This window comes from Gossypium hirsutum, chromosome A09 (genome assembly GCF_007990345.1).
Source record: "Gossypium hirsutum isolate 1008001.06 chromosome A09, Gossypium_hirsutum_v2.1, whole genome shotgun sequence".
Taxonomy (NCBI): domain Eukaryota; kingdom Viridiplantae; phylum Streptophyta; class Magnoliopsida; order Malvales; family Malvaceae; genus Gossypium; species Gossypium hirsutum.
Genome location: NC_053432.1, coordinates 46,801,168 through 46,814,876, shown reverse-complemented (window position 1 = coordinate 46,814,876; position 13,709 = coordinate 46,801,168). Strand labels below are relative to the sequence as shown.

Below are 13,709 nucleotides of genomic sequence, written 5' to 3'. Positions count from 1 at the left end.
GGGGTGGCTTTTATAGCTGATTGTGGCTGCTAAAAATAGCAAATTCCAGCAGCCAAAGAGCCTTCCCTTGGCTGGCCACACACATGGAAAAGTTGAGAGTTTCAACTTTGCTATTTTAAGCTTGGGGCAAATCTACAAAGCCATAAATTAAGGGGGGGTTTGAACGCAATTTAGAAGTCTTTTGAGGGCCTTTTTGCAAGCATATTTAATCAGCTAAAATGCTGATTTGGGTCAGCATATGGACGGTTCTGGGCTGCCCATTTAGTGGCTGGTTCGGTTCACTCAATCTGGCTCGACCAGTGCGGTTCAACTAGACCCTTTCTCCATAATTAATTAAAAATAATTTATTTAACCCAAATTAAATGGGGAATAAATTAAAATTAATCAAATTATGAATTAATACACATCACATCTCTGGACCGTCTTAGGCTGGAAATTAAAGAGCCTCGATACTTCAAATTGCTTCTCAGTTTTGTACATTCAGTAGTGTCATCCGAGCCAATTTTTGCCCTTTGCACGAATCTGTTGAAAATAGTCAAAATTAATCGAAATTAAGTATAAAATTAAATAAATTCACCATGTTCATATTTTTAACATGATTTAATTATTTTATAATATTTAATTATTTTTCAACAAGAATTTAACCGGAATTGCATGAATTTAAGAAAAATTGGGTATGAAAAAGTATATAAATTTTTTTGTTTCCACTTGTTAATACCGTAAATCTTCCCCAACTGCATTGGCGAATCCGAGATATACTGGATGAAACCAAACTTTCGGATTACTCAATCCCTGTTATTCCACTTGACTGTCTGGAAATTAATAATTGGCACGTTAATACACCACAGGTGAGAATGCATGTGGGCAGACGAGGATATAACAGCAGCAATTTCTAGTCTCCGATATGGCATCCAGATAAACTACATGATTAATAACATGGTTAAAATTTAATACGATTCGAGTAAGATATACAAAGTAATTACATGTCACGAATATTGGAATAGCTTACCTTTTCCCCGGCATGTTGTTCAATCATTAGACGATATATCAGGACAGTGTATGACCTCCCGGTACCCGGATAAAAACTCTATCTACGAAAACAAATTACATGTTAGAATAATATCATTTGAATAGTATCATTAGAAAAAAAAATGCCAATTAATTGCTATAACAAGTTAAATTTTATCACTTGTTCACTAGTGGAAATACGTATGTTTGGTGCCTAAGCGATGCCAAGAATGACATCAATAAGGAGCCCATGACTGCAACAATATAACGCATCCGTCTATGTCTACGGCATCAAGCTTTTTTTGTCGACAAAACTCACGATACAACATAGCCAGAATTGCGGAACCCCAACTATATGAGCGAACATTCTACAAATCAGCTAATATGGGTAAATACATCAAATGAACCCTATTGTTGTTCGCATCCGGCATTAGTACACCCCCTATAATATGCATAATGTACGCTCGAGCTGCGCACATCACCTCATGCTCAGTGGCATTAATTGATAAATGTTCAAAATTGGCTTTCAGCCATGAAAATCTCAAACTCATAAATTTGGACTCAGCATTATTGGGTGAGACTCCTAGTAGACTATAACAAAGGGCAACCAGCTCAGCTATCGTACTTACGCTCGTTACGGCACTCCCATAAATTTGGAGTCCAAGTTGCAATGAAACATCCTCCAGAGTGACAGTGCACTCCCCACACGACAAATGAAAAGTGTGGGTCTCCGAGCGCCAAAGCTCGACCAATGCAGATACTAAATCGTACCGCAAATCAAAAGTCTGAATCAATGCTGCTGACCCGAATCCAGCTAACTCCAAGTATGGCATCAGTCGTTTATTTGAGAAATATCCTAAACCAATCACTCGACCCCCTAATGTGCGGTACGGGCCCTGACACTATTAAATTACAGAAAATAGTTATAATAAAATAATTTAATTCCGTAAATGTAGATCTTATTTTAAGGGAACCTGTGATTAGCAAATAACAATATATTACCATATTATTAACTGTGTTTTATATGTGACTATCGTTCTTAATCAATGAACCCGTTGTGATACCTACAATTTCAAAACAAATTTCGATTATTAATTTCAAAGTTTGATGGATTTTAAATATTTATCAAAATACCTAAATTTTATATATTACTTTTAATTACAAAAAAATACCAAACAATTTTGTCCACATCATATATTTTGCTATGCTACATTAACAAAATAAATATATCTTATAAATTCCAACTCAAACTCCAACTCAATGGTCCCATTCATAAATTCCATCACAATGATTTAATCTTTTACTTACATAAAAATAATAAAATATATATTAAAATAATAAAAATAACATGGCAATAAAAAAATTTATAACAAAAACATAACAAAAACTATCTCAACATAATAAATACGAATATTTTTTTATTATTTTAAAAGATAATAAGTAAAATGTATTGGTTTAAAATATAATATATATAATAACATGCCAACTTAATTATTGTTAAAAAATATAATTTTTTTTTGCATAAAGGATTCAAAAAAAATCATTTATAATATTTATCAAAAAATATAAAATAAAATTTAAAAACATAAACTCTTATTCTCAATTATAAAATCTTAAAAAATTAGAACATATAAATTAATTCCTAATTTATCTCATAAATTCCAACTCAATGGTCTCATTCACAAATTCCATATCAATGGTCTCATCTTTTAACTACATAAAAATAAAAAAATATATATTAAAATAATCAAAATAACATGCCAAATAAATTACATAAAAAAAATCTAATTAACCTAAAACACACATAACAAATAAATTACATAAAAAAATAAAACATTGTTTGTACATAACATAAATAGGCTTTTTTACTTCAATAAATATTAAAAATAAATTACGAATGAATGAAAATATAAAATAAATACAAACATACCTTAATAACTCTTTTTAACCAAATAATACCTTACAAAAATAAAATTAAAAATTAAATCTGAATTAAATCAACAATAATAACAACAAAAACAAATTAACATTAACATTAATTTATAAAAAAAATTTACATTTTCTTATACACTTAGTCTTCCTTAAACAACAAACTCTCCCTTTTCTATTTATTTTTTTCCTTCTCTTTCTTCTTCCCTCTCTTTATTCTGCTTCTCTTGTTTTTCTTTCTTTTTCCCTTCCCTTCTCTTCCCTTCCCACCCTCTCCTTCTCCTTCTTCTTCTCTTCTTTTCTTCAAAAACTTTCTCTCTTCCGGCCAAAAATGGGGCATTGGGGACCATTATAAGGTCCCCAAACACACAACTCACGGGCTAGAGCCATGACTCGTCCCATGGCCTGACACCACAGGCCAGTGCTACCTATGAAGATGGCGTGACCGGTGGTGCCGCCTCTTCCCTAGGTGTGACCTATTGTGCTGTCCCATCTATGACAGCGAGTCTAGTTTTTACAATATACGAGTCGTATTTGACCCGTATTTTCTTTAAGTGTCGCCTATTAAGCTGCCTCTATTTTTTTTTTCATGCAAATTCTATCAGAATCTTAGGGTGGTGCATAAGCGGCACCACCTTCCACCTCTTTGAATGTACCATTTTTGGTACGTATTTTTTGAAACATACCATTTTAATATTTTTTTAAAATTTTATATTATATAGATAAAAACCCAATTTTCTCACTTAAACATATAAACATCAATATTAATATTAAAATATTTCTTGAACAATATTAAAACTTTTAATTTCGGGAAACATATTAACATCAATATTAATATTTAAACATTTAATTATTTTTCTTTTGTATGGGGTAGCTGGATCCGTATCCAGGTTATTCAAGAAGTGGAATTTAGAATTAATGTTGATTGAATATTTGAATATAAACATTTTGTCACTCCACTTATGGTTCAGTTGAATAAAATATATTTAATTAATTTAATATTATAAATTTTTTATACAATATTAAGAATTACTTATAATTTCTCTCAATCCTTAAATAAAAAGATAAAAGTGCTTTAGTACATTTGAACCCAACCAGTAGTGTCATGGGTTGTACATGGGAGCCCGCAACCATGACACATTTGTGCGATCCATCAAGTAGGAAGGAGGTTATTTGGCCCGATTGGACTGGCCCATTGCTTGAAGAGATTGAAGGTCCATCTACAAGCTTGACACATATGGAAACATAATCTTTGAGGATATGCAATCTTGGATATGATATGTAATTTTAGAAGATATGATTTTGTAATCTTAGAGATTTGATTTGTAGATATCCTTTAATCTTAGCAGTTGATGTATTTTATTTGTACCGTTGGATTTGGGGAGGCTTGACTATAAATAGAGGCCTCTCCTCTTATTGTAAATCACTTGAGTTTTTGAGAAATAAGAATTCTTGAGAGCATTCACTCAAATTTCTCTCTCTCTTGTGTTCTTATTTTTCTATGGCTTGTTCTTGTTTCATTCTTCGTTCATCTTGTTTGGCTTTGAGTTGCTTTCATTTGAGTTGGGTTTTTGTGGAGGAATTCTATTGAATCCTTATATTGTGGAAATTAGGCTGACTTAGGCATTTTTGGAATAAGAAACTACCTAAGGCTTCACGGATTGCGAGGTAAGAATCCTAAGTCTGTGACAGTTGGTATCCGATCCAAGTTTTGCGAAAGCACTGTTGAAAGATGTCGAAAGAAGTTGGTGAGAATGAACCAATGGAGATCCGTGGGAGGGCCCAAAAGGCTAGTCGATCGAGGGATATGTTGTCGACCTTGGAAAATTGGGTTGTCAATCTCGAGGAGTGTAACACCCCTATGCCAGTAACCATCGCCAGAGTAGGGTCACAAGGCATTACGAAAACAACTCAACTTTAGAACATTTGTAAGTCTTATTATTATAGAACTTAATTAACCGAGCTTACCAAGTATAAAATCATTTCACATTTAAACTTAAAAACCAACATTCAAACCATTATACTAACCTTAAGGAAGCACTTTCAATTTCTAATATGATTTACTAAACATACAAAGGTACTTTGCTTATATAAATATAACATATCATCCATATCATAAATACGCATGCTAGTTAACAAGATTTTAACATTATAAGATCACAAAACTAGATCATGTGCCATTTTCGCATGGCTCATCGAAATGATAATTACATCATTCACAATACAAAACTCATCTTTGTCTATCCTATACATGCCACATTTTTTAACTTAAAGCTTCTTTAAAGATACCAAAATGATGACGATAAGTGTGATGACTTCAGTGATAGTCCTGAGCTCACAACGGATCCAGAATCTAAATAAAGATGAACAAACAATTCCAATGAGATGATACTCAGTAAGTCATAAGCAATTTAATAAATAAATCACAACAGAACTCCATTTAAGTCTAATTTGTCTACCTTATTCATTCATGATACTGTATAACCACATACTCTTATTTCTTCTTCCAAGACATTATAAAATAACCTTTAGAAATAGACACATACATATAAATTCCATACACATTTCATTTTTTTTATCTCTGTTCTCGTAAAAGCTTAATTACCTATGATGGTAATCAGTGTTCTATTTTACACCCACCACGATCATATTCCCTTAATCATTTTGCACACATAGTACCCCACAACCGATCTCGCACACATAGTGCTCGGTTAATAAATTCGCACACATAGTGCATATATTCATTCACACACATTGTGCTAGCTTTTTCATACGCACACATAGTGCTGCCCCATTCGCACACATAGTGCTCTTTTCATTCATGCATATACGTACACATAGTACAACAAAAATAAATAATAAATAATAAATAATAGCACATCAATTTAATGCCATCGGCTCAATAATACATTATCTATTCAACATTTCTCCACATATAGAATTTACATTTCATGAGCTATGTGTTCTCTAGGCATACATAGTAATCTAAGTCTTAATTGCTTAGAACTTACCTTATTGTCGAACAAACAGCTCTGATCGACTACTCAACAACCTTCGCTTTTCCCTTATCCGAACTTGGCTCTCTTTGATCTTGAGTTTAATTAAACAAATAAACTAATTCAATCATCTTATCAACTCATCATAACCCAAATTCTATTAATTTTAAACACATATATCATACGGCATTTTCATCATTGATGAATTAAACACATAACATGACTGACTGCACATAGTTCTTAAATTCGACCAGCTTGTCATAACATTTTCATATTAACATCATACCAAACCTAAATTGGACATTAATTTAATTATAGTCAAGCAAATTCAATTTCTCTTCCCACATACATGAAAACTCAATTCCTTTCATGTCAAATGCATTTAACTAAACAATGTCTTAATATCAAGTGCATTCGGCAATGACACAAACCAACTTACCTCAACATTCTATCTCTCATACCTTAACTGAATACTCCCTAGAGTATTTCAATCCTCCCAATTCAATCCAAGAGCTTAAAATTTACCTAATTGAGTTTGTCCATGTCTATCTTATTATTCAACTAAAATAATAATTAAATTCATCTCAAATTCTCCATAACCGAATGTATATATATAGCTCAATAAACAACAAATTATTAACCTCCCAATTCAAGTCCACATTCGGCATCCATAAAAACACTTACTAGCAATTAAATTATTAATTTCCAAAATTAAGCATAATTTTACCTTACTCCATAATAGCCGATTGAGATTTTTGTCCATATTAACCATTCATAGAAATTTTTACTGAGTTCATACTCACCTATAACCATTTCTAATCACATAACTTCAAAACATCAACAATTTAACATATAGGAAACTTAACCGAATGCTTCATGCATCACAAATTCAAAAATTAGCACATGGGTCATGCTAAGAGCTTCAAAACCAACTCAATTCCACAAAAATCCAAAACAATCACATGAAATCATACCTTAATCTATACATTCACCATAGCCGAATGCCTTAGCTTCATTTTCTTTTTTTTTCTTTATGGTTTCGGCAAAAATGGAAGAAATGATGGGTGGAACTTTGTTTTTATCACCATTTTCTATTATAAATTCATTATTTCACAGTATAAAACCATTATAATATAATGCTTATTTCTTTATTTAACATATAATTTCCACCAACTAAAATAAAGTTATGAAAACACATGATTGCATGCATGTGTTGACCAGTCATTTACATTCAAAATGGTCCATTTGACATGCAAGTCCCCCATAATACTAAACCATATAATATTTGGCCACTGCACATTTGCCTATCACATTATCAAGGTTTCCCAAACAAGTCCTTTTTCACTAATTCCACATCCAAATGAAAAAAATCAAAACACAATATTTTCACACATGAAATTTCACTATGAGGGGCCATTTCGAGTTGTGAAGAAGGTAGGCAAGGTGGCCTACAAGCTTGAGTTGCCGAAAAAGTTTAAAGTCCATCCAGTATTCCATTTAACTATGCTCAAGCTATTCCATGAAGATAGAGAAGACCCAAATCGAAACAAGTCCGAACAAGCGCCAATGGGGGTAAAAGTCACCTATAATCGAGAGGTTGAAAACATCAAGGCAGATTGTGTAGTCAGACGGAAGCACTATCGACCGTGGCATGAATACCTAGTTTAATAGAAGGGATTTCCCGATAGTGAGTCTAGTTGGGAACCCGCTGAAGCTTTATGGAAATTCCAAGACAAGATAGATCGATACCATGCGGAAGACGCGACAAGGGTGTCACTAGATTCAACGGGGAAGAATGTCATGAGTTGCGCACGGGAGCCCGCAACCATGACACATTTGTGCGATCCATCAAGTGGGAAGGAGGTCATTTGGCCGGATTGGATTGGCCTGTTGCTTGAAGAGATTAAAGGTCCATCTACAAGCTTGGAAACATAATCTTCAAGGATATGCAATCTTGGATATGATATGTAATCTTAGAAGATATGATTTTGTAATCTTAGAGATTTGATTTGTAGATATCATTTCATCTTAGCCATTAATGTACTTGATTTGTACCGTTGAATTTAGGGAGGCTCAACTATAAATAGGGGCCTCTCCTCTCATTGTAAATCACTTGAGTTTTTGAGCAATAAGAATTCTTGAAAGTATTCAATCAAATTTCTCTCTCTCTCTCTCTCTTGTGTTCTTATTTTTCTGTGGCTTGTTCTTGTTTCATTTTTCGTTCATCTTGTTTTGCTTTGAGTTGCTTTCGTTTGAGTTGGGTTTTTGTGGAGGAATTCTGTTGAATCCTTATATTGTGGAAGTTAGGCTGACTTAGGTGTTTTTGGAGCAAGAAACTGCCTAAGACCGCACGGATTGCAAGGTAAGAATCCTAAGTCCGTGACACTAGCACCAAGCTAAGTTTCAGTTGACAATTGATGTTATAAGTTAACAAACCATTACTATAGTCAATAAAATTGTTAATTAAAATTTAAATAAAACAATAATGTTAAAAGACAATTAGATTTTAGGCTTAATGCTCAATTTGGTTCCGAATTACGCATATTTTTTTCATTTTGGTATTTAAACTTTTTTTTTGTCTCAGATTGATATTTAAACTGTCATTCCGCTACCCGGTTTGGCCTTTTTTTTCTAAAAAAACTGATTATCATGTGGTCCCAATCAAAATGTGGCACTACCACAAGATGTTATCGACATTGACCAAGTTGACCATCCATGTGGCACTATTAGAATTCAACCACGTCACCCTTCTTTTTTGTTTTTTAATATTATATATAATATATTGTTTAGAAATGTAAAAAATCATATAAAATATATAAATAGTTGAAAAAAATTTAAAAAAATTTAAAAAATTTAAAAAATTAATAATATATAATTAAAATTTTAAAAAATAAAAATATTATATAAAAATTGAAAAAAATTTAAAAATATTTATGTATAAATTTAAAAAAATCAAAATATTATATAAAATTGAAAAATGGTCAAATTTTAATATTTTTCAAGAACTCTAAATTCTAAAAATTCAAAAAAAATATATGTTATGAATATTTTATTAAGTGGATGTCCAACAAGATCAAGATAAATTTTATGTACTTTAAATTCTAATAGTTATTAGAAGTATATCTCTACTTCATTTATACTTCTTATTCCTATAAATAGAGACTTTGGAGAAGTTTTGTAAATATTCCGATTGATCAATTAAATAAGCTCTCTTTTTGCTCTCTCATTCTCTTTGTTCTTTACTTTCTATCTTTTTTATTTCATAACAATATCTAAACTTCTAAAAACTTAAAACTTTATATATATATATATATATATATATATTATGATGTTTGTCTATTTTGGAAATTTAGAAATATATATTTTTAATTTTTAGAATTTATAGTTTCTGAAAAAAATAAAAATTATGAAAAAATTTCAATTTTTATATAATATTTTTTAAATTTATATTTATATTTTTTCAATTTTTATGTAATATTTTGATTTTTTATATCATTTTTTTATTTTTTTCAAATTTATAATTATATGTTTTTAAATTTTTTAAATTTGTTTTGAATTCTTTATATATTATATATGATTTTAAAAAGAAATTAAATAATATATTATGTATAATATTAAAAAGAAATGTGATGTGACATGTTTTAATAGCACCATGTGAATGGTTAACTCTGATCAACAATAGTTAATGTCAGTCAACATCTGGTCAATGATGGATCAAAATTTTTTATTTTAAATAACCTAAGTGTTACATGGCATATTTTAATTGGTTGAAAGGTTTTACGTTACACATTTTGATTGACGCCAATAAAATAAAGGACTGGAATAAATAATGGAATGATAATTTAGCGCAATTTACTAAAAAAAAGCACTTTTATATAATTATTTACTGAAATAGGGCAATTTTTTTATTATTTACTGAAAAGGGTCATTTCCTCCAAAAGTGCATCCACGTCAGCACGAAGTCAGGGGACGTGTCAGCAAAACGCGTCCCTGGGGGAGCGCTTTGTGCTGATGTGGACAAAACACTCCCCCAAGGACGTGTTTTGTCCCTTTTTTAGGGTTAAGGTTTTTTTTATTGGTGTAGGGTTATGGTTTAGTTTAGGGTTTTTAGGGTTTTAGTGTTTTTTAGGAAAAAAATTAATTAAATTAGGGTTTAGGGTTTTAGGGTTTATTAATTAAATTAACTATTAATTAGGAAAAAAGCTTTTTGCTACAGTAGTATCTGAAAAAATAATTTTAAGAAGATGTTTCTGAACAAATAGTGTCAAAAACGCTTGAAGAAGGATGTACTGTCAGTAAAATTACTGAAAAAAGCTCCCACGTGGACTCTCTTTTGCTACAGTAGTATCTGAAAAATAATTTTGAGAAGATATTTTTGAACAAATAGTGTCAAAATGCTTCAAGCAAGATGCACTGTCAGCAAAATTATGGAAAAAAGCTCCCACGTTGACGCTCTTTTACTACAGTAGTATTTGAAAAAGCCTTAGACTATAAATGAGCCAAATTTCATTCACAGGTTGCATAAGTTACAGCAAGAGAAATTGAGGCTAAAGTAAAATAGAAACTGAAGATGAGTGAATGTATTAGTGTTGTTATTTACTATGATGGCGAGGTCCATGACACTGAGAATGGCATTTTTTTTATCGGAGAACACTACACGACTGGTTTTTAACCAAAACATAGATTTGACAAAACTTCGTAAAAGAATTAGGCGTAAAATCTTCGGAACGACGCCAATGAAAGTTTTGTCTATTAAGTATCAATTTTGTATTTCGGTGATCCCGTGAGATATGACTCATTCAATATCAAAGGTCCTCGTAGCTTGGAGGCAATGGTGTAGACTCATCTTGCTAGTGGATCACCCTATCTTGAGTTATATGTACAATTTTCATCACCAAATGATGCATTTACAACTTCAACATCTAATGTTGTTCGAGAGGAATACACGAACCCTGCTCGACACTTAAACACGGAAGCACCCGTGTTTGGTAGTAGTATAAAGTACACAACCCACACACGACATTCCGTTGGTGGATGGGACATGCACCTCAGTGGGTCGATGTTTGATACTGGAAATTCGTACTGGGGAATGGCATAAACTTCTAATGGTTGCAAATTCACATCGGATTGGGGACGTTATGAAACGTCCAGAACAGGGATGATGTACTCCCTACAACATCCACCGGCAAGGGGACCTCGTTCGTTGCAGATAATTGTGGGTTGGATGATGAGTCCAATATGGATCCACCTCGAGAGCCAGGCCCCGATGGTGCAGAAGTTGGATTATTTTCTAAACCGGAGCCTATTCCAACCATACCTAAAGATGTCGATCTATCTCAAGATGATGCGTTGGAGTTTCAAGATCTACCACACAGAAGGCGTGACCATACAAGTTCGTCATTGGATTCGGGTGAAATAGAAGTTGGTAGGGATTTTTCCAATAAGGATAGTTTTCTTGGTGCATTGAAACAACATAGCATCATGAACAAGGTTAACTACAACGTGGTTAAATCCAAATCCAATAAGTTTGAGGCCAAGTATGCAGTGCAAGACGGTACATGTTTATGGAAAATCATGACCTCATTGAGGAAAAAGACAGGCTTGTGGTAGATAAAAAAGTACAAAGGTCCACATACATGTGTTGGCAGTAAAGTATCACTAGGTGTTTAGGGTTTTTGAATAATACTGTTATTAAGTAATGTTGCATTATTTAACATACTTCATTGACAGGAGTTTCACAAGATCATCCCAAGATAGATTCAAATATGTTAGCTAGCTTAACACTACTGATGGTGAAAGTGGATCCGAAGACTTCAGTGCCGGTCTTAGTTGTCAATATTCTTAGCCAATTGAAGTACACGCCCTCTTACCGCAATGTTTGGATAGATAAACAGAAGGCGCTGGAAAAAAAACATGGTAAGTGGGATGCTTCATATAATGAAGTGTGGCAGTGATGCCAGGTGCTGGAGAGATATGTCTCAGGTTGTATAATAGACCTTAAAACGGCACCTGCGTAGTCCAACGACTGATTTCCCCGTGGATGCCAAGTGTTCAAGCGTCTGTTTTGGAGCTTTAAGTAATGTCGGGACGCATTCATATACTACAAGCCATTAGTACAAATTGACGGTACCTTTATGTATAGTAGATATACACATCGGCTATTGCTAGTTGTGGCACAGGACGACAGTGGGAGAATCATTCCAATTATGTTTGCAATAACATCGAAGGAGTCAGCTGATGACTAGGATTTCTTTCTTTTTAGGTTAAGGAGGCATGTCTGCCCCCAACCTGATCTAGGCGTTATATCGAATCGGGGCACTGAAATACTAGCCGTAATTGAGCGACAAGAAAGCCAATGGCATCGTACATACCATCGATATTACCTAAGGCAGGTTGCGTCCAACTACTACAGGCAATTTCGATCTACAAGTGAAAAACGACAAGTGACCAACATAGGTATTTAATCTCTACTAATATAATTTCATTTGTCATATTGAATTTATTCTAAATGGAAGAGTGGTATGTAATTTTCGCTATGAACTTATATTGGCAGGGTATGAGATAAGTAAGGACCGTTTTCATGAGATGTTGGCAGTTTTCCTTTTAGTTAACAAAGAAGGCGCAAACTACCTTTGTAACATACCTTTTGAACAGTGGACACAAGCATACGACGGCGGCCTACAATATGGTCATATGACCTCAAACCTGGCTGAATGCATAAATTCTATTCTAAAAGAGACGCATCATTTACTGATAACAGCAGTTGTACAAGAGACATTTTCGTTTAGTGGCACTATTTCCAAAGCGAGCAGCGAGTTATAAAGGCCAAATGCAAGGAGGCCATTTATGGTGCGCGAAGGTATTGCGAGAGATTAACAAGGCCAAGGCACGAGCCAACACCATACACATAGTGTGTCATGATTACGACAATCTATGGTTTTGTGTGACGGAGTTTGACAGACCGAACCAAGGTATTATTGGCGGGCAATATTGTGTACACTTAAGAAATAAGACATGCGACTGTGTGGTGTTTGACGTACTACGTTATCCATGCACTCATGTAATTACATCTTGTCAAAATCTCCTTTTGGATCCCATGACGTATGCCGACCAAGTGTACAAAATAGAATACATGTACAACATGTGGAGACACGTATTCCCACAGATCCCAGATGAACGTAAGTGGTCATCTGTACCGCTTGCTCCGTTTAAGCTATTACGTGATAGAGAATTGCATCGCAAACCAACGGGTTGACTTGCTCGATAGAATACGTAACAATATGGATATCCGAGAAACAACAAACCAACAGAGGTTGTGCGGATGGTGTAAGAACTCAGGCCATATAACTCAATCATGTCCAAATCGGAATAGCTGATAGTTGTTGTAATAAAATTATGTTGCATTATTTATGTTTTATTAAAAATATTAAAAATATTAAAAATATTGTCGTATTCAAAATAACATTTATTTTAATAAAAATTATTGACTAATTTAAAAGAACATTTATTGTATTAAAATTAAAAAAAGTAAAGTACAATTAAAATATTAAAAACAACTTTTATTATATTAATTGAACTATATAAAAAATTAAATATAAAAATAATAAAAAATATTGTCTAATTTAAAAGAACATTTATTTTAATAAAATTAAAAAAAATTAAAGTACAATTAAAATATTAAAAACAACTTTTATTTTATTAATTGAAACTATATAAAAACTTAAATATAAAAATAATAAAAAATATTTCCTAATTTAAAAGAACACTTATTTTAAT

At 32.6% G+C, this 13,709-nt stretch overlaps 1 protein-coding gene across 1 annotated transcript; it reads right to left on the bottom strand.

Annotated features, from left to right (window-relative positions):
• Positions 1-1,244: 1,244 nt before the first annotated feature.
• LOC107889963 (serine/threonine-protein phosphatase 7 long form homolog) lies at positions 1,245-1,841 on the bottom strand. Its single transcript, XM_016814495.1, has 2 exons — positions 1,491-1,841; positions 1,245-1,376 (listed from the first exon to the last, which is right to left on the bottom strand). The coding sequence occupies exons 1-2, from the start codon at positions 1,839-1,841 to the stop codon at positions 1,245-1,247; spliced, it is 483 nt and encodes a 160-aa protein (XP_016669984.1).
• Positions 1,842-13,709: the final 11,868 nt, after the last annotated feature.